This window comes from Pyxicephalus adspersus, chromosome 3, assembly GCF_032062135.1.
Source record: "Pyxicephalus adspersus chromosome 3, UCB_Pads_2.0, whole genome shotgun sequence".
In the NCBI taxonomy this organism is placed as follows: Eukaryota; Metazoa; Chordata; class Amphibia; order Anura; family Pyxicephalidae; genus Pyxicephalus; species Pyxicephalus adspersus.
The window spans coordinates 3,530,886-3,557,730 of record NC_092860.1 but is presented as its reverse complement, the minus strand read 5'-3'; the positions used below and the strand labels follow the sequence as shown (position 1 = coordinate 3,557,730).

Below are 26,845 nucleotides of genomic sequence, written 5' to 3'. Positions count from 1 at the left end.
AGCTCTAGAGTACTGCACAATTGTGTATTATGACCTGTTCTTGGACACTCCCAGACATATACCTGACAAAAAGCAGTGCCAAAAATTAGGTTGAACGTAAAAGACTAGTCCCCGGTACTGCCTATGGTCTCTCTATTACGGACTATGCCTAGTCTGGGACACGGTTGCCATTTAAAGGTGGCCATATTGGTATGAGCAGGGCTTTGCTTCCTTATATCAGCTCCAGCAAGGAGAACAGTGATCAGCACAGAAGAGATATCACCAAATCCCCTGAGACTAGTGGCGAAAGTGCAACAGATACAGCCAGGAGACCCTAGGTTCCTTTATCGCAGGAAGTGCATTGCTATTTTTCAGGATTATTTCGAACCAATAGGTGAATCTTCCTGCACAGGTACAATCAACATTTCTCAATATTCCCTCTAACACAGCAAATCTTCATTTTAAATGTAGAACTGAGTGCATGGCATTAAAGAAACCAGAGCCCAAACATGTGAAATTCTCTTTTTTTATTTAATAAAAGAACATCCTCTGTAATAGAATTAAACATTTATAATAAACTTTGTTCACACATTTTTTGTTCTCAGTAGGAAGCGGAGTTTTGAAAATAAAAAAACGATTTATACAAGCAGAGATTGATGAATATTTTCACATTGCAGATGGTGGATGGGGTGATATGAAAAAAAAAATGTTCCTACGGGACAGGAACATGTGTATAACGTTATTCCAAAAGCAGCAAAGTCAGTACTGAACAATCGAACCCGAGAAATTCTGAAAAAAAGGGAACAAGTTTTGTTCTTCAGCGATCAGACCACAAAAGTGGAGAATAGGGGAACCGCAATACCATTAAAGTGGCATTAAGAAGCTCCATTTACTTGGCGTCACCATGACTTCTAGCCACAATTGCCACTTTTGAATCTGGATCATTGGCTTTCATTGCAGCCACCTACTGATACTTTCTAAAGTATTGAAGAGCTGCAAAAGTTGCCAGTTCTGTCTCTGAAAATAAACACCATTGATCCCCCAAAAGCATTTTCCATTTTCAAATTGGAGAATGCTATTTGGCGATCTATATAACGGTGATGTGAATATTTAGGCTGCTTCTCCTATGAAAAGATCAAACCAAAGATTCAGAAGGTGGCAGCTTTGTTTTTAAAATCTGAGAGCTGCTTAGAAGTTTAGCTGCCTGATCTCTGGACCTACCGATTGTATGGACAAGGGGTATTCACAGAAGGTAACCATCATAGGAACAGCTTTTATTGCTCAGGTTTCTGACAGCTGAACTCCAGGCAAATATAAAATCCATAAAACTATGTATTCAGTACAAGCAGTCCAAGTACCTGAATTTGTAAAATCAATCACCTATTGACCTTGTTTCCCAATCAATTTCTGGTGTTGGGGCTACCTAAACACCAAGCATGCATGTCATGTTAATGCATGAAAATTTTGCATTAACCCAATGCAATATTTAGTAACCAGCCTAAGGCTGCATTCACACTATAATCAATATGATTGTCAGTGCTCAACGCAGAATTTTTTTAAGCCAGGTGGAAAGAAGCTGATGGCGGTTGGCAGCCCCTGTATTGTGACCCAACTCATGAGTAACCATCTAAATACAGCGGAGAGGTTACTGAAAAATGTTGGGTGGTGCACCTAAGGAGGTCTGGAGAAAACACTGATTGTTGTGTGTTTTACCGCAACGCATGGCCACTTGTGCTGCAACCACAATAAAATACATTACTGAATGGGGCGGCACACAAAAGAAAAGGCGAGCAGTGGTGCATTTTATGAACACACTCAGCTGCAACGCATACAGTGAGAATAGCAGACATTGTTTTCTGTATGTACCAGACTGCACCGTGTGAATGAGCCTTATCTATAGAGGCACTATGTGACATGAAGCTTGTCACTCCCAGGCGTTATGTCTTGCTCGCTCCTAGTCTGTGCCCACTGCTTGCAGAATAAGAATCTAAAACTTGTGATCACCTGACCACCACTAAAACCATCCGCAATAGATTGTTTTGCAGCGAAGTGTAATATTTGCATGTTCGTTTTTCTTTCTGCTGCATTGCATAGCTGAAGGACACGTGAGTCCCGTCTGATAGGGGTCATAAAACCAGATGAACAAATTGAATAGAACAATAGTTACCACAATTCCAATTAAAAACTGCTTACCTGGAGTTCAGCTTTAAGCAGACAGAAACCTTTAAGATTTGTTGACTTTTCCTGAATGCTGGATGGTTTGGTAAGGCAAAGAAAGTAACCCACAGCCACCTGTCCCCAAATATCACTCCTTGTGCCACCTGATGAATGTTGGATTTATGACTGGCTCTGGGCCCTTATGTGCCACACGTTGCAATCCTAGATTTCAGGCATGCTAGCATAGGGCAAGATAAAGGAGCAGCATGGACAGAAAGATGGCAAAATACAAAAGAGATTTAGGAAACCTAAAAAATACATAGGAGACAACATAAGGTGTTCACATACCACGATTATTTGCATCAAGTTCTCTTTAAGTAGTATCCCACTAGTGGTTTAATAACAAGCATATTGAAATGCAAAAATAGGTGTACCCATGGCAAGGCCCCACATACTTAAACTCCTAAGAACTTAGCTGAACCCTGAAAGTCCATGAGACCAATCAGGTGGGAGAGGAATCCAAAATTTATCAAGTTTTTAGCATAGCTGGCCTCCCTGGTGTGGGGATTTGGCCTGCATCCTTGTGGAATGGCCAGAGTCACTTATACAATCTGCAATTCATATGAAAATACTACCAGGTGATCCTGCCCAGAATGCTCTCATTTAGGGACTTACTGTTATAAGACTGACAATGCTCTGTGCCACTCGCCCAATAACTTTGCTGCAACCAATCCTCTTCTGGGTTGAGTGACTGGCATCATCTTTCCGTTAAACCTGGACCATCATGCACCAACCCCTTGATGGGGCATCATCATTAACACCACAGTGATGCAATAACATCATATCAGCAGCACTAACCACTTCCCTATTTGTAAAGAAAAGTTTATTTGCAATGGGAAATGTCCCTTCCTCTGCCAGGCAAGACCTTACTGTGTGACAATAACATGAAAAATTATTTTGCCTAGTGATCAGCTTTAAGTATTTCCTTTTAAAAACACCAGACAGCTCTTATGTAATACTGATGGAGTCTGGAATACTGCTAAAAAGTGGGTCAGATCTGGGGTATATGTGTGAGATACATATATACATACACATACATACATACATATGTTAGAAGGAATGAAAAAAGATACAGCGTACATTATTAAAATGGTAATAAAACCCTGCTGATGGTCCTTCATTTAATTAACTTTTTCTTTTCCTTTTTCCTTGTTAGCAACTCGGGGAACAGAGAAATGTAACAAGGTCAAAAGAACTGCACAAAGTTCACTGCCTGTTTTGCATTAGGGACGATGAATAAGGTGACATAATTATTCTATTTCTCGTTCCCTTAGCACCTGGATTCTCTGCTGTGCAATGTTTAGGAATGTGAAGGGGCTCTCTGCTTCCTGGGCAAAACTACTGGTGGGGAATTGTATGTGATTATTATCCATATGGAGCAGTGGTTACACAAAGAGGACCCCATTTATTGTACAGCGCTTTGTATATAAAAAAATAAATACTATAATGAAGGATATTCATCTTTCCCTAGAGAAAACAAGCAGGTAACCCTTGCAGTAGGGAGATCCCTTGCAGTTGCCAGAATTCAGTGTTAAAACAGCTTAGGCGGATGAACATTTGTGGCAGGTTTTTGGGGGTCAATACACAACGTTCTTTGCCTTGACAAACAAATAATCTGGGGATAATAAAACAACAAGGAACAATCGGTTAGGTAAAGCAATCCATCAGAACATATTTATATCTCTGTAGGTGAAATCTGGAGTGACTTTAGGCAGCCATTTAAGCTTTAGCTCAGCACTGCAGATTACACAGGGTATGCCCACTTACCCCCACAGCTAGAGTTTCACCTGAGGACCTCAATGTTTGAGGAAATTGATTCAAACCACAAAATATGGAACCAAGATATTTTTTAGACAAAACTAGGACCACTTCACAGAGCTCCAGACACGTGCGGGTTACATTGCAAATCCAACAGTCTGGTCAAAATAGAAAATATTGTAACCGTCGCACAGAGTCTTCCATGCTGAGCTCAGAACCTGTACGGAAATCTGGAGAAGTTTCGCTGTTGTGTAACCGACCAAAAGTTGCGTCGATTCTGGAAGGACTGAAAACTGTTATTAACTCGGAATCTATCACGCTTGAACTTCATCTTCTTTACCTGAAAAACAAAAAAGATTTTTTTTTGTTTAAGATTACAGGGGTTGCCACCCACCTACAGCTTCTTCCCACACAGCTTAAAAAAATTCTGGGTTGAACACTGTATGGATATGAAATTTTGCATATTTATTGTTCTTATATACCACTGACATTGAAGCTTCAAAGCATGAAAGCAAGTCTTCTGTAAATCTTAATGGCAGCATTCTCCCGAAAAAGGTTTTAAGCTGCATGTTTCAAATTATTTTAATGGCATACAGAGACACAAGCAGGGCTGTTTGCCGATTCCATCACACAGATCATTTTTTCAGGTTTACTATACAAGATTTTGTTTGTATGTTGCCGTCATAGGGAACACCTACCTAGTAGGGGTAATTGTGTCCAGGTCAGCTATTCTCAACTTTTTGAATTTGAAGGAACCCAATCCCCACCCCCACCCCCTTTAACCTTCAGGGAACCAAATCTATATTTACTATATCCACAGATCACAGTACGTTTGTGTGGTGGTCAATGAGAAAAATGCTTCTTACATTGCTGGTCAGTGGGAAGAATGTCAGCCCGAGGGCAGAACCCCCCTGGAGGAACCCTTGTTGAGAAACACTGATCTAGGCAGTACTCTTTACCCTAATAAACACTGGACTTTTTTTTGGCACAGCTTCCATAGTATGGATCTGCTTCACAAAACTTATCTTACCTTTCCACTATCAAATTCTTCATCCCATTCATCTACAACAGAGTTATGTTTGGAATCCTGCGCGTCACGTTCAGCATCTTGGCTTACAGTGGACTTTTCCCCATCCCAACTGAAAACTGATAGACAAAGCGTAATTAAGAACAACATGGCTCATACTGGTTTCCAAATAACCCAAGCTGTATACATATTTAAAGGAATTTTTGAAGGTTTTAATAAATGTAGAGCTAGGAGACAGACAAGACATTTGAGACATAGAACACAGAAGTCCAAGAGCCAGGAGACACAGCATGCATATGAAGTGAATCAATATGGCAGCCCCACATGAAGTTGTGAAATAAAATACGAAACAGACGCAACATTCCTAAAAACAACATAATAAGGGATGATTATATGGGGAAACTCCAGGTGAATAAAAACTTAAGAGGTCATGTATAAGAGAAAATGGAGGTCACTGCCCCGAAAGCTGGCGGGTGGCTAAGAACATTGTGTGTATATATAAATAAATATATATGCATTAGGCAGATAAATCCCAACTCCATATGGGAACACTACTAAAAATCTATTTATGTTGCTAAGTGAGGAGGGGTCATTCCACACCTATTACAATGTAAGGCTACGTACACACTTGCAATGGTTCTCGTTCGATAATTGGCTCAGGGTCGATATCGGACGAGAATCTGGCCTGTGTACAGCGCCCGTCGTCCATCGTCCGAACAACCATTCTGGCGGATCCACAGAGGACGACGAACAATTGTAATGCAAGCAAGTGAAATGGGAGAGCGTGCAACAGGGTGCCTCTCCGTCGTTCTCCCCCTCCTCTCTGCATAGAGCAGAATGGTGCTGTATGTACATTCATGCATCGTGCAGTCGTTAGTCGTTGAAAAGGATCATGAAAGATCCTTTCCATAGACAATTATTGCCCGTGTGTATACAGCCTAAGCTCTTCTGGGCAGGATCCTCTCCTCCTCCTGTGTCATTGTTAGTATTTGTCTGACATTTGCAACTCCTATTTAATGAACAGCGCTGTGTATAATGTTGGAGCTTTACAAATCGAAATTAAAAAAAAAATTCATGTGACCTAAGCGCAGATCATACCTTGCGTCCCGTAAGCTTTGTTGTTGGCGTTTTTCAATAGCTCTTGGACAACATCAGATTTTGCCGTGCCATCCCATGCAATTTGAGCTTTCTTGTTTGCACTGGGATCAGAAAGAGATCTCTTGTAGCCATCTTTTATGTGGCTGTCCCATACAAACACTGAATCTGCAGAGAAAAAGACTGTCAGCAAAACAGCCCCATGTAAACCATAAGAAAGGTTCTCTATAGAAAGGTACTAACCAGCACATGATCAGACAGAAAGCTTTGTGTGTCATAGTTCTTCTGAAAGATAATTTTTTTTACCTCACAGGGGGTTGACTACTCTCTCTGAACATTTACCCTCCTAAGAATACTTCTCAAAGAAAAATCTGCTCATGTTCACAGCTGCAGGACCAGCCACTGTTAACTTTAAGAAACTTAAACAGTCCCAACAGAAGAATATCAGTGAAGCTGAGATAACATTGTAATCACATGAGAATAAACCACTCCTAATGTTAGTGGAAACTGAAGCCGTCAGCAGCAGCTGAGTCTATCAACCAGCAGCAACACAAATTACGAGCTGATAGCTACTGTAACCACCTCCTCCCTGGTATTCCATTAACCCGACTCTCTCCTCTACAATCTATTATGAATGCTGCAGCCAGACTCATCCATCCTTCCCACCTACCCGATATACAGCCTTCCCACCGCTTCTCTTTGTAGTTCTCTTCATTGGTTTCCATTTCACCTGAGATTTAAATTCAAGTTCCTGTGCTTTGCCTTCAAATCCTTCCACAGTTCTTGTCCCACTTACCTTTCTGACCCCCCCTAGCAGCTCTCCTCCAATGACCTACTAATGACTTCCTCACCTATAACCTTATCACACACACAGCTTCAAGACTTTTCTAGAGCTGCCCGACTCTCCGGAATGGACTCCTCGCCTTATTCAGCTTTCTCCACTTTCTGCTCATTCAAAAGATCCCTCAAAACCCATCGCTTCAACCTCACCTACCCGTCTTCTTCTGTCTCCTAAACCCTCACTACTTCCCACCATTCCATATCCTCCTCCTATTGTGTGATACTTCCCCCACCTCTTAGATTGTAAGCTCCTCGGGGCAGGGTCCTCACCTCTTTCTGTGTCACTGTCTGTCATTTGCAAACCCGATTTAATATACAGCACTGCCTAATATGTTGACGCTATATAAATTCTGTTTGTTAATAATAATAATAATAGCTGAAAGGGGGGACACGTCCTCAGCACAATGCCACGTCTGTTATAAGTGGACTGGGCTATAGTTCTAATTTTAAGCAGATTTTCGGCAAAGAATTAGAACCCATACCCAGTGTGCTCAGTGTTGCCCTGTTGGACATTTCTACTCTCCCAACTCTGGCGTTTCCTTACCACAGTTTGTTTCCTGAACTTTATGTTTTTGTCCCTTGGCAGGTTCACTCTCTTCGCTCTCTTGACTTTCATGCTTTTTCAGTTTTTTCTTCTTCTTCAGTTTCCAGATCGCTTGATCTCCTTCTGCATCCTGGCTAGACGCTATGTTTGCACTAGAAAGAAAACATTGTAGATTTAACAATAAAACATAACAAGTGTAGTCAGTGTTGGTATTTTGTGATAAAGCTGGCTTCTTGTTAGACAAATGAACGTAAAGAGAACCTAAATAGGGGGGAAAAGACAAGCAATTAAAAAAAAAAAAAAAAAAAAAAGAAAACTGCCCAAAGCTCACCAGGTTAGGAGATCCCTAAACAATCCAAGACTCTGTGGGTATAACCAGCTATACCGCAAATAAATCACCACAAACCGACAGCATCCATACGAGGCGTTTAAAAGCAACAAACTCAAAATTTTGATGGAGCTAGAAAAAAAGCTTACTGTTGTACTGGAGGAGTAATGAGAAGTAATAATTGTATAGCAGGATAGTCTAACATAATTGAAAACTGCCAGGGGGTCTGGTGATTAATTTTAAACAATAAGTAGGCCCAACCACTTTTTTTTTTATTTTTTTATTATTATTTTTTCTAACAACCCTCCCTGGTTTTCGCAAATACCAAAGTATATTTGCCACAATTGCAGCCGAGAATTTGCCAAACCTTAGGTCTAGCAGCCAGACTACCCAGGTCATGTACATTACAAGGGCCAGATGTTTCTGGGTCCAGCAGATAATCCCAAACCACTCCAGGTCAGAACTTAAGAGTATTTGTAATGGGATCTTAATTTTAAAGAAAATTGAATATATACTATACAGATTTTATACTTTATTATATAAGACTAAATCCTCGACAAATAAAAACTAATTTTTTAGTAGAAGTAGCAGTGTTTCCCCGGCCCTTTTTAGCTGGGTACATCAGTAACCACCCATATAAAGCCGGGTGGTTACTGAAAAGTGCTGAGTGGTGCGTCCGGCTAAAAGGAGCTGGGGATAACACTGAATGGTTCTCAACAGTTGTATTTCATTTTTTAGTTTTCTAAAAAGTGTCCCTCTTCCCACAGCACAGCCTCCTCATCTTAAAGTAGGGTTTTTTTAGGATACTGTGATCAGTGCTACAAAAGATCTACTCATCACCACGCCTACAATTTAGGCTTTCATTCAATCTGCCATTTGCTGATAAAAGCTTCACTTGTTGGGAGTGTTAGGTTTCCTTTGCCCAAATGCAACTACCCTATAGACTTAGAATCTGCCTCTATGTAGTTCTATATACAGTAAAGGAATAAGGAGATATAAGTTTTCAGATTTGCACTGAACCAAGTACAATAAACTCTGCATGTGTTAGTGCATGCCATAAAATCTACTCACCTTTTCACCGATGATTCACATTCGCTGTCCATACAATTAATTGATCTTTCTTCTTTTCGCCTCTTTTTCTTTACAGGCTCCTGGTTACGCTCTGTATCATTTGTTGGTTCTATTTCAGGTTTCGGTGAGGTGTGGCCCTGCAAACGTTTTGCTTTCTTTGGTTTGATTTTAGTTTTCTCTAGTTTGAGGTTTTGGCTCTCAGGGTCCAAGTGGGATACAACTTTATCAGTCCTCTTAATTATTTCTAAGGATTCTGATGTTTTCCTCCTTTTTTTCCTGCGTTTCTTCTTTGTGCTGCTTTCCTCTGTGGCTCTGCTGTCCCCATTGCAGCTAAGTGGTTGGCCTTTATGGTCTGAGATGCTGTTTTGTGCTGTGGTCATGCAGCTGTTCCTAGCCAGTCCCTGGTGTGGAGAAGTGTGTTTGGAGGTATTGGAAAGGCTGGGTGGATGGTTTGATGGAGTGAAATGTTGAGGAGAATGTACACCTGGTCTTTTGTGTCTCTCGTGGGGTTCAAAGGTTTTATGTTTATTAGTGTTTTTACAAGTCCCAGGGGAGCTGTCTGAGGCTTGAGGATAGTCTCTGCAAGAGAAAATTATAAAATGTTATTATAAAACTTTAAGCAGAAAATTCAACAAAACGCTTTTTTTTTTTTTTTTTTTTTTTTAAGAGCTCTTAGAAGGTCTCTGTTTTCCTAATACATTTTTATTAGGTTTACAAACTGAAGAATGTACACTGGAGATGGATTATCACATGATACATCCTACCTAAGTTATCATATATTACATTTTTAGGAGAAAAACTTGCTGTAAAAGTACAAAATTACTTTGTTAAGATTTGGGGTGAAGGTTATATCATGTAAGGCCCAGAATTTTTTTTAAGCTGGGTAGGAAGAAGTTTTAGGTGGATGGCAGCCCTTGTGTATTGTGACCCAACCTATCATAACCACCCAAATCATAATCATCCATTGGCTTATCTGATCAGTATTGGTCAGCTGCCGATTTACCTTTAGATACTTTTACAGGATAAGAAGTGAAAGCCGACCCATGAGCATTATGACCAATACTCAAGTATGAGGGCTTTCCATTCTGGAAGTACATAGACATGCAAACAGACTAGTTCCATCTATCCACATCCACGTTGAAGATAACTCTGTCACTTCTAAACAAAAAAAGCAAAGTGCTGCCTGTAAGAGAAGCAAATACTTAATGTTCCCACTGGGTGTGCAAGGAATGTTTGCTCTGTTTTAGAGCTATGGCTGCCTGAAGACCAAATTTAACAATTCTAGAAGCATGGGGTTCTTAGGCTACGTATAAACGTCAGGTGATTCTCGTCCCATAATCGCTTCAGGGCCGATATTGAATGAGAATCCGGTGTGTGTACAGCATTCCGCTTCCGGACATCTGTCCTGGCGGATTCATGGGTGACGGACGAGGAATGATCATAATGAAAGTGATGGGGTAGGGTGCCGCTCCGTCGTTCATTGCCATATAATTCTGATATATATATGCACTGCAAAGAAACCCCATTACCTATTGATACATAAACCGTTAGAACTCCCAGAGCGCCTTTTTTCCAATGGATATCCAGTGCTTCCAGATTTGAGGCTGCGGGTGATCTCTGAATATATGACAGATGTCAGGTCTACCAGCAAATTGCTGGACACTGTTACATGGCAGAGGAAAGAGATATCACAGCCACCAGCAAGGATTCTTATGCAGATAAGCACAAGAAATGCTATGAATAGGATGGGCCATCCCTCTGCAAAGACACCATCACTTTACCCTAATCGAGCAAGGTGACATTGTGCAATTAAAAATTTAATGTTGTGAAAATACATGTCAGTATTCCCCACAGCCGCTTTTAGCTGGGCGCACCGCCCAGCACTTTTCAGTAACCACCCGGGAGGTTACTGATAACTTGGGTCACAATACAGAAGCTACCACCCGTCTACAATTTCTTCCCACCCAGCTTATAAAAAATTCTGGGTTGAACACTGCATTTAAACTCCAAGCATGACATCCAGTGCCTTGCATTTTAAAAAAATGACATTTTGTTTTTTTAAAATCCGGATGTTTAACTTTTTTCCCCAGCGCTTTTTGCATACCAACACTGCAGACCACCTGCAGCTACTTTGAATCTAGGTCTACGTGCACTGAAGTGCTGGTTGCAAAACATTTCTCAAGGTAAGTTCCCTGATGTACCAATATTGGACCATGTCTGTGTAATGTAAGTTACAAGAGAACTGCAACTGAGAACCAAATACAGAGAACTGTCACACTCTAACAGTCCTTAAACAAGAAGCCTTATGAAAGAATCATATTAGTTTTTCTTAAGCTGGGTGGGAAGAAGCTGTAGGTGGATGGCAGTCCCTGTATTGTGAGTCAACTTGTCTGTTACCACCCAAAAACAGCCGGGTGGTTGCTGAAAAGTGCTGGGTGGTGCGCCCAGCTAAAAGGGGCTAGGGAGAACACTGCCAGGTATTATTTTATTAAAAGCTGCAGATTTAAAAACATAGAAAAAAAAGGCTTTTGAAATGCCATTAACATGTTGTAATGATTGGTTACAGAAACCTTGACAGTGAAAGACAACAAAGTAGGAAGGACTGGGGCTTGACTTACCGATGCCTATGAAGCGTCTGGGGTGTGGTAGGACCGGGGGAGACGGAGGTGAGATGAGCAGAGCCGGTGGTGATGGAGGATTGGGGCGGAGGGCAGTAAACGTCATTTCTGCTTCCCTTCTGCAGCATGCTGCCCTGTAGTTATTGACATAAATAAAATCTTGGTGGTGTAAAGAAAAAAAGGGAGGTTCGTGACAAATCAAAATGAATGAAAGAAGAAGGGAAGGGGATTTGATATAAGTTTAGATCAGTCACACACATCGATATATATGTATAAGGAGATAGAGGTATACATATATAGAGAGATGTAAAGAACACAGAAGAAATGGGAAGGCAGTATGGCAGATGAAATGGTATAACCAAGCCACAAAAAAACAACAACGGAACAGTGATGGGGTGAAAAAAATACTTGTTAGAAAACTTAAAAAAAAAAAATTAAAAAAAAAGGCAAAAACTTAAAGGGTCAGTCAAACCAAAGCGGATATTTGCTTTGGGTAGATACTGGCGTCTTCATACACCCCTCAGGAATTCCAGCCGTGAGAACCCAATCTGAGTTCCCAGCTCCATCCACCTGCCTTGGTCCATAGCGAGGTAATGTCACTGCAGAAGATCAAAACTTATTTTCTTGCTGCAGGGAGCCAGGGACACCAGCAGGGATTCTCACGTTTACGAAAAGCCTGAGTGATGCAAGAAGTTCACACGACTACTGCCAAATACTAAATGATTCGTTCTGCAGGGTCCATCCAAAATGTTCACTACAGGCCCAATAGAGAACACACAGGAAGTTTTAAAACATCCCCTATCTCAGTGATCACTACATTGCAACTCAAATGCTTATTTTATCATACACAAAAGTTTTCCTACAATATCAAGAGCTTCAAGAAAATTAAAGCATCTCCAGCCAAAATATTTTTTTTTTTAGTTTAGGGGGAGAAAGAATTAGAATAGCTGTCAATGTACTGCTATCCAGGGCACTGCTTTTTATCTTCCATTGCTTTAAAGGTGACAACATTTTAATCAGACAGGAAGTCTGGGAAAAATCTGGACCTTTCTGTTGTTGATTTTTCCTTACTTTCTGTCTGCTGAAATTGTCATCACCAGCACAGAACTAAAAATAAATGAAGCCTGAGATAGCAGTAAATAACTTGTTGGCATTTCTGTTTCCTCACAACACTGAAAATAAAAATAAAAAAAGTTAGGCTGGAGATACAGTTTCATCTACAGAAAAAGGAAAAAATATATACAGGAGGAGGATTTAAGGGATTTAATCAGAATTTTCCACTTTCATATATCCTTAAGCTAAGCAGAAACCTTTCAATTATTGAACCCAATGGGCCTAATTTGTTAAACCTCTCCAAGGCTTGAGAAAATACATTTATCAGTGAATCTGGGCGATCCAACAAACCTTAAATGGATTTTTTAAAAACATTTGCTACTTGCTACTTTTGAATCCTGGAGCAGATCCATTCCAGGTTTGCCTGGTCACCCAGTTTCACTGATGAAACTGTATCCTTTCCAGCTTTGGAAAGCTTTAATAAATCAGCCTCTATGTGTAACCTCAATAGCTCAGAAGAGTGAATAAAAGTCTTTACAGGAACTTACCTTTTTGGCTGACAAAGCCAGCTTTTTGGCAGGTGGAGGCGACATGGTTGTCAAAGCTTCACACACACTGGCCAACGTGGGGGACTTTGATTTTAAAGTGCTGTTTGGCCCCGTCCGGTCTGCTTCCATAGGAGGGCTGCAGCATGGAGATGAAACATTTGAGACTGCGGAGGAGCCCAGAGGTACAGCCTGGTTATTTAGGAGTGGTTCTTGCAGCTTTACGTTTTTCACCTCTTCCAGTTTTTGGTTGCCTTCTCCCTGGGCCTCTGGGTTTTCGTGAGATGTTTTTGAGGTGGATATCGAACACGGTTTGGCGGAGTCCCAGTTAGACTTGACATCCTCTTGCATTTTTGCTTCAGTCGTACTCAAGGTTTCATGGGATGCCTTAAGTTTGGCTTGAGTGGATTTCTTTACCCGACTCATATGATCATCCAGAAGACAAGGAGCATAGGAAGATTTCGAGCTGAGTTTTGGAGAGGGGCTGGCACTGAGAGGCCTTGGGCGGGAAATGCCATTGTGCTCCTTGCTGCTGACCAAAGGATAGGTGCGGCACACTGAAACCCCAATGTCATCTGTATTTGGTGACTTCTTCTCCTGTATTCCATCTGGTTTCTGGAAGATGAACACCAGAATATTTAGCATATAGAAAACAGTGAACACTCAACCACAACCAAAGCTGATATTGTAGCTTTGGAAGGGCAAGTCGAATAACTTGCTGACTTATAAGAGGTCTTGAAGACTAGAAATAGTTTGTTTCTATTTACTCCTCCCATAAAGTCACAACAAACATCCTACAGATGGTCACTCAAAATTTTGCTTATTCCATTTCCTGGAAGATTGTTTTAATCCCAACTTTTTGACCAACTGGACATGCTCAAGCAGGGTCCACCTATACATTTTATGCCTCCCCCTCCCATGACCACCTCTCCACTATTAGGAATCAACCTGCAAATGATGGATACATTTGCTTAGGCACTGGACAAACAAACATCATTCTGGTTCATTAGGAGACACAGGAAGCCCCTCAGAAAATAGAATTTTTCTACTAGCTGTAAAATTGTATTCCTGGAATGGATTGAGGGACACAGAGTCCCCCACCACCCTTGGGTTTTTAAGCTTGGGAGGGAGAAGTTGTAGGAAGGTGGCAGCCCCTGTACTGTGACCCAACTTTTCAAAAACTGACCAAAAACAGCAAGGTGGTGCATCCAGCTAAAAGGCTGAATAGAGTCCAAAGGAATAAGATTCCTGGGAACGCCAAGAAAAGAATGTAAATACAAAAATCCTGTTTAGTGTAACCCTTGTGGAGTCGGAGGGGCAGCTTGAAAATAAGTTAAATGTACGCTTCATCTTAAAAATAAAACAAAGTTTTTTTGGAGTTACTCACTTTCCCAATCAGTGGGGATGACAGGCTACCATTAGACAGCGTCTTCTTAATAGTAGGAGGAACAGAGCTGGGACGAGAGATCTGAGAATTTGGCACTTTGCACATCGATCCGTCAAAACTCTTCCTGGATTCTGGAAGCCTAGGGAATAAGAGAGAGCTATGACCACATAGAAAATGCAGAGGTGACCAATTATACAATTTCATGGAAATGACTAGGCAAGGTAACAAGAGATAATGTCTCTTTGAAGCAATTATATTGCCCCACATAACCAAAACAGAGGTGTTTTTTTAGTTTGTGTGTGATAGAATGAAAAGAAATAGACATAACCTCAATCAGGATTCCTTTGCTTGAGTCATACAAGAGAAAATGAGGGGAAATTTCTAACTAAGGCAAAGGGAACTGGCCAGGACAGTAACAATCACAATGATAAGCCATCTTTAGCCTGGTAAGACAAAGAATCCAGACATTTTTCAGGCATACCATTATGCTCCAGGAAGGATTTCAGATATACTGCTACCTTCCCCCAATTCAATGTAAATGCTCATTCAGGGAAAGGTATTGGTTGTTTAGACAGGTAATCCACTTACTCATTTATCAGAACCTTCCCTGCCACAACATTTGGCCATAGGGGCACCAAGAAATGTTTGGGGGTTGGGAGGTACCAATATTGTTTAAAGCATACCTAAACCCAGAAGGGTAAACAACATGTTTAAAGTTAAAATTTTGTTTTTTGTTTTTTTTCAGTGCAAAAAAAATAAGAAGGTGCAGCACTGACTCTTTGATCGCCTCTGCAATCAATAATTAATGGGAGCAGAGCTTTCCGGGACACCTACATCAAGCATCCCGGGAGGCTCTTGGCTGCTCATTCTGCACATGCATGAGATGTTTGGAGCCCTTTCATCAATAGAAATTTGCCAATCTCACGCATGCGCAGTAAGTTCAGCAATTTTTTTTACCAATCTACGTCATCACCCAATATCACGCCTGCACAGTGCAAAAACGTGTGACCCAGGAAGAATAACCCGAAAGAAGAGGAAAGATGTTGACGCCTGGTGCTCCCTCTGCGCCGGGTCGAAGACAGCAACCAGGGCGACGAGGGACCCGAATGAAGAAACCTCCTGAAAGAAAAACTGATCCGTGGCATAGAAGGCAAATGTGATCTTTTGGTTTTGGGTTTACTCCCGCTTTCAATTTCAACACTGACCAGCATGAAGCGTAGACAGGGTTTAAACTCGAAGGCAAATAGAACAACAGGAGAGTGGATGAACTCTCTCATCAAGAGAACAAGTCATTCTCTCTAATGGACAAAGTTACTATCCTAGATTACAATTACAAACACAAAAACTGATCCCTCGCATCGGTTTAGTGTTCATAATTCAAAGTACTGCTATAACGTTACCTCAAATAGAAGAGTACATATGCCTGCTGATTCAAAACGACCTTAATGTTACTGGCATGAACCAGTGAATCATTCATCTGATACCACTGACCGTTGCTAGCCTGTAAAAGAAAAAGATCAACGTCAGAAGTTTGGGAACAGCACTGTCTGTTACTACTTTGTCTGTAAGCTTCAATTGGAGCCGATTAAATCTAGGTCACCGGGTTCCTATAGCAACTAAGGAAGGCAACCTGATGAACAGGAAGCCACTGTTGGATTTATTTTGGAAGCGGTATTCGTTGTCAATGAAAATCCCGGTTGGGGCTGTAATAAGGTTTCCAAAGACAGAAAAAGGGCTGGCTATGATCAGAGTTTTATCTGCTCTTTTCTCTTTTATAAGGGGAAAGAGAGTGGGGTAAGTTACATGCTTTCTGTTCCAGGCAGTTGTGGGCGAGCTAAAGAAATAGATATATTCCAGGAGGAATTAATACAAACCTGCTGCTTTGCAAGGATTTGCTTTAAAATTATAATTTATTGCGGTGTCTACATTTGTCCTATTTTTTTGCAGGTTCCCTCTGCCTTTCACCTAGCATTTCTGCAAATTACAAACTTCCTTGGGTGGTTACACTTATTTTGCAATGTATAGATGCATGGTTGTCACCCAGACTAGACTTAAAACATGAATGCTTATCTCCATTACATTATTAATAAACAGTATTTATATAGTGCCAACATATTACGTGACTCTGTACATTAAATAGGGGTTGCAAAAAACAGATAGATACAGACAGTGACACAGGAGGAGGAGAGGATCACATGAGGGGATGAATTAGGGTTAGATTTGAAGGCAAGTTTGAAGTGCCAAAATGAATGGCATTGCATCAAAATAATTAGGAGTAGTGTGAATGGCTCATTTAACATTTTTCAACAGCAGTGTAAGACTTCATAAAAGAAGTGTAATACTACTCACTTTTACATAACAATAGTAGTGGCCAGCATGGCAGCTATAACCAGAATGTACAAGGACCGCATAGAGAGCGTACATAACCGGGTCTCCATTAGACTGAGACATGTACGGACGGATGTTCAAAAATTCAGGGTAACCGACATCCTACAGGAAGTAAAGAACAAATGTAATTTTTGCCAGTCTCAGATATGTATATAGATTTCATTTTTTTTTAATACTTTTTAGATTTTTCTCACCTTTGTTATTTTGCCTCCACTAAAATTGGCAAATCTTTTTAGTGACAGTGTGAGGACGTTGGAGGCGCGATGAATGCTGAACCTTTTAGTAGCTGGAACTTTCTTCTTACACCTTACAGATAAGAAAGCAAGTGTAAGATATACAAAATGTGTACAAATATAACACCTTTCAAAGGAATAAGAATAATTCACTATGAACTGACTTCAAGTCCTTTGTAACAGGTCAGCGTTCAATACGGTACTAGCAATAACTTGAAAATGAGTTATGAAATTATAATAATATGTAAAAAAATGAGACTGACAGGCAAGCTGCAAAAATAGAGATGATAAATGGAACATAATTGGGATGGGGTGGGTTCCTGTTTTTTTAATCCAACAACCATAAATAGTGTGCTCAAAAAGCCTTGCTGCTTATTTGCCACCACTTCCTCCGAAATAAACAAGCAAATTGCAATACAATGAACCAGATTTATTAAAGCCCTCAAAGACTGGTGATGATAGACTATCATGAGAAATCCTTTTGCTGTTACTATGATAGTAATTGAGGAAATGCTGACACAGAGCTTCATATGGCAGTGACACTCTAAAAAGGAGATCCAGTTTTTAAATTAAAAAAAATCTCTTTCTGCACAACTTGTCAAAATTCTCTGCATCTGTGGACGGCTACAGTGCTGGGGAGAAAGTGCCAAAGGGGATCTTTAGCAGTTCAAGTCATAAAATGTCAAATTATTTTTTTTAACACTCTAAAGAAAGCTTGCATGTTATGGAATTGCAGCTGAGGCACAAGACATACACTGTTCTAAACTTTATTAGTTATTATAAAGACAAGCCGACAAGTGAGAAGAGCTATCTACTGGATATCAGTGGTCAGGAGTGAACCAGGCCATGGGCAAAGGCAGGGATACATTTTTGAAGCTGGGTATCACAAAGTTTTGCACAGGAAACAAATGCATAGATAAAGAGTACCAGAATTACTCTTACTTGCCACACATGTAGGCATTATCTCCGCTCAGCACATCAGACTTGATGAAAAGCTCCAACGCACGGACTATGTTAGCCGATTGCTGCAAAAATAAATAAATAAATAAATAAATAAATAATCTGGCATACTGAAAATAGCAACTTATAGGAACCAGTCAGAATTCAACTATATCTGCTCTGACCACAGAAAACTGGAAATGAAACTAAAGGAAAAAACAAAAAGTATCACACTGATCCCAAAGATCTGTCAATCCATCAGGAGGTTTCTTCATTTGGGTGCCATTTAGTCCCAGTATCCGTCTTCGGCCTGGCTTGAAGGAAGTGCCAGGCACCGCCTTCTTCGGTCTTCTTCACAGAACACCCAATCTCGCACTGCACAGGCACGAGATTGGGTAATGTGAATGGAGGGGGGAAAAAAAAGTGCTGATCGCACATGTGTGAGATCGCCATCGCTTTACCCTCGGTGAAGGACAATACCCCTTCGAGATCGGGCATGCGCAGAACGAGTAGCCAGAGCCACCCGGGATGCGTGACAAAGATATCCCAGGAGACTCTGCGCTCCCATTCTGTCTTGATCGCCACAGGGAAAGAAAAAAAAAAAAAAGGGTGTTGCACTTAAATAAATTTTTACTTTATATACAGGGTTTGTCTACCCTTTTTTATAAAGTAAAAACTTAGAATTTAGGTTCACTTTAAGACATATTTCTAAGCTATTTGCAACACATGCATATCCCTGTGCTGTTTTAGCCATTTAAATATGTTCCAAGTCCAAAAAAAAAAAGTAAATCTGGGCAACACATTGTCTATTCTCCGCTAGCCAGCCCTGCAATCTAGACTATATTGTTAAATATTCCCCAGCAAAGCAATGCTGCCAACCAATGTACATTTAAAAAGCATAGTGGTGCGCTTTACAAATGTGCTCTGCACTGCATTGGTTTCAGGACTAGCAGAGTCAGGTTATTAGTAAGGAAGGAATAATACAGTAAAAACCTTACCCGTATCTCCAGTGCCATATCCAGAAATGGGTCAAACGTGTCAGAGACGCTCTTACAGACTGAGCATTTCACTAGAAGACAAAATGTAAAACGTTTAATTTTTTACATGGCAGTCTTACAGCAATCTTAGTACTCTTTTAGGAATACCGATTTCCAGGCTGTTCTATTGGTATTTGCAGCTACAAACTAAAGAATCATTTCCCAACACCAAAACAAATTCTTACTTTTGATTAGGGTCATCATGGGTCATAGAAAGCAGCAGTTGAGAGCCTACAAGGATCAGCCTTTCAGATAAATATTTATTTAAAATGGGCTGAACCTTAAAATTACTTCTTAGCTTCACATTAATGAATTTCACCTTCACCAGCGTCTTACCTCGAGAGCGCAAATAGCCCCCAAATATCTGATGCACTAAAGTTGTAGCCTGACTTTGTCGATCCAACCTAAGAAAAGAAAGATTTTTATAATTATTTTTCATGGAATGCACTTTGTAGTAAAGACTGAAATGACAATAAATATCAAAATTGGACTGTATTATATAAACATCCTAGAAGACTAAGACTACGTACACTTGTCAGATGATTTCCATCCGATAGTTGTCTCAGGGCTAGTATCGGCGAGAATCTGGCATATGTACAGCGCTTGTAGTTCATGGACCCGTTCTGGTGGATCCACAAACAATCATAATACAAGCGAAGGGGAGAGAGAGCAGCGGGGTGCCGCTCTATCGTTCTCCCCCCTCCCCTCCCCTCCCCTCCCCATAGAGCAGATCGGTGCTGTATGTACAGCCCTTGTTCATGCAACTTTCAGTCTTTTGTCATTGGCAAGGATCGTGAAACATCCTTTCCAACAACAATTATTGAACATGTGTATGGAGTCTATGTTCATTGTAGCTGCATAGCTCCTATACCTGTGTAGAACTGAGCAATTTTTATATTTCAGCTTCTTATGCTTTTATGCTAATATAGGAAATGTTCCAATACTTTCTCTTTTAGAGAGAAACAAATTTTCAATGGAATATATAAACAGAAGTAGGTGTTGCAGCAGTACCTATTCAAGCAAGAGGCCTTTTGATTGGACTTGCAAGCACATGGTACCATTCACTAATCAATGGAGGAAAGTGCATGTGTGATGTGAATATACTGCAGGTAAAACAATAACTAGGTAAGCTCAAGAAAGTTTATATCTGTAGGTCATTTTTCTACCCTGCAGGGCTCCAGAGTCACCCAGACTGCTGGAACCCTGGTTTCAAACAAGAGCGATTTTTAAACAGAGCATCTGCAGCTAGAATGCCTAATATGAAACGCAAAACTAATTCTCAGCAACATGTTACAAAGCAACAATACTGCACACCCCATTTCTGATGATGGCATATTAAAGCTTTGTACATTGCAATCAGTCTCAAACAAGGAACATGTTTTTAAAAAGACTCTTACTTGGCATATCCATTCAGACAGGCCTTCTGCATGGCATCAATAGTATAGCGAAGAAATTCGTGTGCATCCTCTTGGCTCCCGAATCGAAAGTGACGGGCTATTTCTAAATTAAAGGGGAGAAAAAAAATGTAAAACATATTTACAACAATTCTGAATACATTTAGATCCTACTCTTTCTGTAAAGCTGACCTTTAAAAAAAATGTACGTCAAGGCAGGAAAAAAATACATATTGTAATATATTACACTGAATATTTCTGCAACACATGCATCATTTTTTTTTAATAGATAAAATGTGAAAGAACAGAAAAATACCTTTGGAGTCTGAAGAAATTCAGAGCTCCCGACTTTGGGCCTGATTTATTAAGGGTCTCCAAGGCTGGGGAGGATACACTTTCATCAGTGAAGCCGAGTGATCCAGTAAACCTGGAATAGATTTTTCCAAACATTTGCTACAGTATCCTCCCCAGCCTTGGAGAGCTTCAATAAATCAGGCCCTTTATGTTGTAGGCTGACAATGCAGTCGCTGTCATGCTAAAACTTACTTTTTAGCTCTCGAATGAAGGCGACTGGCTTGATCGCATTTCCACTATTCGCAAAGGCTTGGATGAGATGGTTCTGCATAATGCACAGCATACAGAATCCACCTTGCTGACCTGTGTACAACAAAGAAAGGTTCAGACTACTTCCTGCTATATATCATGCTCCCACGATGCTCCTTAATGGCAAAGCAATGTTTTTTTTACTTTTCAGTAACCACACATAGACAGCCGGAGTGTTTCCTGAAAAGTGCTGGGTGGTGCGTCCAGCTAGGGAGAACACTGCTAGGCACAAATAATGCTTTTGTTAACAAGTAAAGGTTTAATTTTAACAATACCGTTGCTGAATATTATGGCACGTCAGGAATTTCTTCATGCAGACTTGTCAGATTAAGGACAAGCCCTATCTTAAAATATTGTTTCCTAAAAGCAAATCAGAAATTACTTTAAAACTAGTCCATTTGGGAAAGCTGATCACTATAATACCCATTTTGGCAAACATCTTTACTTTTAAAAAGTTTCTTAAAATGTTCAATATGTGTCTGCAAAAAATGATGTGCCTTTTCAGGGAAAGCGACTTGCTCTTTAGAAGACCTCATTCATCTGCTGGATTCCTTACTGCTATTGGGTATGAAGGTGACTTTCCTTCTCCCTAAGTGGGCAAATAGCCAGACTCAAGCCATTTCATATGGGAAAAGGAACAAGGCAAGGTTCCACAGAGATTAGACTCGATGCTCCAAGGGATAGAATGGTGCAGCAAAGGGGAGCATTAGTGGGTAAGAGATAAAGAGACATGTTACCCTGGATTAACTTGCCCCTTAAATATAGCATCGGTAACATATGGTGATACTCACAATTACGACTGTGCTCTTTAGACAGTAAGTAGTTGGCCAGAGGAGGGGTGTAGGTCAGACATTGCACGGTTGAGTTGAGAAAGCAAGTGTTCCCGAGGTTCTGCAGGCCGGCCCCCACTCTGGACACTCGCTCCCACTTCATAGACAGTTTCTCTGCTGGAAAAAGCACCTTCTGAGGTAGAGGGATTCCATCTGAGCTGCCGGATGCAAAGTCATTGACTGCAGAGAGAAATTAATAAGAACGGTTTACACAATGATGAGAAATCCAAGCACAGACCCCAAATATTTTTTCATTTTGACCTTTTATGACATTTAAAAAAATCAATAAATAATCAGCTGTGTGTCTGTGTGATGAAGATGAGGAGGGGAGGGATCCTAGAGTTTAGCAAAAGAAAAATGTGCTGGGCTGAGTGCATATCTGGCAGATCAGCGACTGTATTTGAAGGGTCTTTAAAAGGGACAAAACATGTGTAAATATGTTTCAATTGGAGAGGTGTATAGGAGGCATAAACATATATACAGGGCTGGTTGTAAAATCTCTCCATCTGTTTAGTCGTTTTTCTGACTGAAGTTTGACAATCCGAGCTTAAATTCTCTCCAAACTGATATATGTAAGGCCATCTATCAAATTAGCCATCCAGATCAGTAATCTCCCTAGCCCCTTATAGCTGGGCACACCACCCGGCACTTTTCAATAAAGACCCGGGTGGTTACTGATGAGTTGGGTTACAAACCAGAGGCTGCCACCCACCTACAGCTTCTTCCCATGCAGCTTAAAAACAATTTCTGTGTTGAACACTACAGATAATACAACATAACACACCAGACAATCGGAGCACATACCCTGCCTTTGATTCCCTTCTATGCTATTATGTGGGGTGGAGGGCTGAAGCGATGGAGCCAGAAGGACGTATTTGCTCTTCAGGGTCTCCAGCTGGTAGTGGAAGCTCTTGGTGGCCGGCTCAAATTCGATTTTCTGCAAAAGGATCTTCTTGGCAGAGGAGGTGAGCAGCTTTCCGAGCTCCACATCTTCAGAATCTTTCCGACCAGGCTTCAGAGCATCCTTCAGTTTTTCTACAATCGGCATGTTTGCTAAGAGAGAACAGAAGAATGTTCAGCATTTGTGCATTTGTTTAGGTCCAGTGCACTATACTTCAATAACAGGCTGCAAACATCATCTGCATGCACAGCGACAGCGTACTGTGAATGCAAGAAGACGGCAAATGATACCGACAACTGATCGCTGCCCTTAAAGCATACCTAAACTCCTCTTTAAAGCAGAACGAAACTAGAAATAAAGAAATTACACTTACCTTTAATTCTGCAGATCCCTCGATGGTGCTGGTCCTTCCCGGGATCTGGTCCTGCGTTGTCCTGCAATTACTCATCTCCCCGCTGGGAGCCTCCATCTTCTATCTTCTCTTCGGTCTTCTTGGCATGTCACCCGATTTCGCACTGCGCAGGTGTGAGATTGGGTAACGTAGCCACTGTAAAGGGGAAAATAAGGAAAGCTGATCTCACTGCGCATGCGTAAGATCAGCATCTCTTCCCCCTTGGTGGAGAAATGCCTTCTGCGCATGTCTGTCATCAGGGCATGCGCAGAAGAAGAAGCCAGAGCCTCATGAGATGCATGACATAGGTCACATAACCAAGTTTCCCCCATTTATTTCTTTTTATTAATTTGCAATGCATTGTCCCAGTCCGTTTTTTTTCCATTTTAATCTTCCTATCAAGGAACATATCATAATCATACCAGATCATAATAAGAAAAATGTTCTAACACATTGCCACTTAAACTAAAAAAAAATGACCTTTAGTTATATATTTAATGTAAAGATGTAGTTTAAAATGACCAAATAGAAACTGTCCAAAAAATTAATATATTACTCCCGTCCACGCTGTATATAGCCCGTGCAATCCAGGAAAATCTTCTGCAGAAACACTGACACTGTATGGGTGTGTTGACTCCCCCTCCCCCCGCTACCTTCTGTAGTTTCTTCCGCCAACCTACTGTGTTCTATAGAGAATTGGGGATCAGCGGCAGAAACCAATTAGCTCTTTGGGGGGGTTCAGAGTAATAACGCTGCGGGAATGCCTCAGCAGAAGAGCGTCACAGGGGGCAAATGTTTTTACTCTCATTTTACAAGCAAATCATTTTAATTTAGATTTACGCTAGGACCTGGAAGCCCGAGCACCAGCATAGCAGCTAAATTTTAAGCATTAGCAAGAAGTTCAGCAATGGCTGCTCCATGGCAGCTTTGTAAAATTGTAATGAGAAAAATGCATTGAAAATATGATCTCACACTGAGAAAGCAAAGCATGTGTCAAGAAAGCAGTGACCCCCACCCCCCTGCACTCAGTGGTTTCTTCCGCCAACCTATAGTGACTTGGGGATCAGTGGGAGGAACCAACAAGCTCTAAGGGGGGTTTAGGAGATTACAGCCCCCTAAATGTCTGGTTTTCATAAATTTCTCTGCAGAATAGCATCAGAGGAGGTTAATGTTTACACCTCATTGTACAAGCGGCCTAGAATCCAAATCACCAACATGACAGCTAGGTATTGTACAGTAACAGTGGGCCCCATGGCAGGTTTGTCAAATTTTAACTACAGAAATGCATTAAAATTATCACCACGCACTCAGAAAGCATGCGCCCAGCAGGCAGGGACATGTGCCAAGTCAAGGGCGAACATTCGCCTTCTGTACCCCGAATACACATAGAGGAATTGACCAGGGTCACATGACCAGCCTGCCCCCCCTGAACACGCACACGTGCCCCCCCAAGACAGACGTGTCGCTGCCACTCACCGGGCGCCTCCGCAGCCTGGAAGGACTGGGCTGCTTCCGGTCTCTTCCACTCGCAACATCCGCTCGCACAGCCTGACTCAACGCGCATGCCGATGACACACTGCTAACCCGATACTCTCCACTAGGCGACGGAAAAATGGCGTACTAAAGTGTCTCCTGTTACAGTGGCGGCCATTTTGGAGGAGACCAATTGCGTGAATGCTCACGTGACACAGATACGTTCCATATCTCCCTAGCAACAGCATTCATATAGAGCAGGCCTGTTTTTATAAAGACACCCTGTCACCAGACTTGTCAACAATCTTTCCATATGATTATATGTGCGTCCAATGTATTTTAATGTCAATGTTATTTACCCTTTTACAGAGATTCAAAAGCTTTAATAATTATGCAGGGAAGTGATAGGAGGGGCAGAGGAGCTATCCCAGCATTGACAGTATTTAGAAACTCCAAGAAGAGGAGAGGCCTATGAAATGACACTTCCTCTAAAATCAAACTTTAAGGGTCCAGCAATGAATTCTGCATAAGGTCTTCTCACTTTGGTTTTGCTCCAGTGCTGCCATATTGGATGCTGGGATGTTAGGGTCAGCTGGGAGCGTTTCCACCCCTACTGACCAACAGCCAATGGGAAAGCTGTCTGGTAAGCCTTGTCATTGTGGACGCAGCAGGGAACTTCCTTATTGGCTAATGGTTGTTAAGGGCGGGATCAATGACCACTGTGTTCAATAACAACCAATGAGCTCTATTGTGGACGCAGCAGGGAACGTCCTAATTGGATGGTGGTTGTGGCGCCCTGGTGGGGCGGGAACACTGCCAGCTGTCTTTAGTAATAACCATTCCAAAAATGTTTTGTGGCCCTCATTAGGTATAATGTGGCCCCTTGAACCTCTTGAATCACACTAACAGCTGTACTTATAAAGCAGGGAATCTGTCATTCACCAAAACATTCTCTGGTGGAGAATCTCCTAGGCCCATGTGTTTCAGTAGCAGTAATTGATTCTCCACCGGGGAATGTTTCAGTCAGTGTTAGATTCACTGCTTTATACACAGGCTTGACATGTTTACACTTTGGGACACCACTTTAGCACTTGTCCAGCATTTATAATGACATTTTTGGGGTTTAACTTTTTTTATAGAACTGGGATGGGTTCAAACCCCTATTGGGTTCTATTTAATTTGCCATCTGCACTCACTGGGAAGATTTCCCTTTACTTCCTGTCTTAAAGACTTAACAGGAAATGAGAGGAAATCTCTCCAAAGAGATTCCTAGTTGTACCTACAACAGGCGACCCCATTGGACTACGCCCCCCTCAGAATACCCCACCCATACCACCACACCCTATTGTGCCCCACCCATGAAGAATTAACATGGAAAAAACATGACTGGTGATATATATATATATATATATGAGTAAGAAGAACACCTATCAACACAAGGTAGGTATGCTACATACACACCCCTGTCATTTCCCCAGGTATTTTCAAAGTAGCAAATGCAATAACTGGACTTTCATTCTTTAAATAGCTAAACATTACGATTATAACTTCATATATATAGCGCCTTCATATACCATGGTGCTGTACACAGTACAATATATAGCGGGTTCCATTACTACATACATAGTTCATGAAGAGTTCAGTAAGAATGATATTGGGGTTTATACATGAGACCAAAAACAGGGAAATGGATTGATTTGGCACCAGGAAGGTTTAGCCAAGCAATGGGAGGAGCAGGCGGCAATGGCAGCATCCAAGGCACATAGGAAGTCACGGAGCACCCTCACTGTACTTCTCATTTCTTGCACACCATTGCTGTATGGTGGTAGCACTACTACGAGCAAAGTTCAACTTTAACTACCAAAAGTCTTATACAACTCTAAGCCTTATTATTTTATTCACTATCTTGAAAATCCTAAATCAGGATACCTGGGCGAATGGCCAGGGCGCGTCCTTTGCATACCTACCTTGTGCTAATAAATGCTCATCTTACTTTTTAAAAAGTTGGGAGTTGTGCAAAAATCTATCAATAAATATCTGGATTTTCATTGGATTACCATAGACAGACCATGCAGTAATGAAATATAGAAATATGTAATTTACAGGAAAACCACTAGAGGTCAGTATTGCAATGAATGTTACATTCTATAGTAATTCCATGCATGTCCACCAGAGGTCAGTATTATCAAATATA

At 41.1% G+C, this 26,845-nt stretch overlaps 1 protein-coding gene across 1 annotated transcript; it reads right to left on the bottom strand.

Moving 5' to 3' along the window:
• Window positions 1–496: 496 nt before the first annotated feature.
• USP36 (ubiquitin specific peptidase 36) lies at window positions 497–24,711 on the bottom strand. The gene is made up of 19 exons (XM_072403362.1): window positions 24,655–24,711; window positions 22,691–22,939; window positions 21,848–22,066; window positions 21,000–21,110; window positions 20,457–20,559; window positions 19,396–19,463; window positions 19,021–19,091; window positions 18,026–18,108; window positions 17,045–17,156; window positions 16,812–16,952; window positions 15,863–15,963; window positions 14,463–14,601; window positions 13,079–13,690; window positions 11,478–11,611; window positions 8,860–9,438; window positions 7,461–7,612; window positions 6,080–6,244; window positions 4,985–5,100; window positions 497–4,294 (listed from the first exon to the last, which is right to left on the bottom strand). Exons 2-19 carry the CDS (start codon window positions 22,932–22,934, stop codon window positions 4,166–4,168), a joined length of 3,279 nt encoding a protein of 1,092 aa, XP_072259463.1. The 5' UTR covers window positions 22,935–22,939; window positions 24,655–24,711; the 3' UTR covers window positions 497–4,165.
• Between the last annotated feature and the right edge of the window lie 2,134 nt (window positions 24,712–26,845).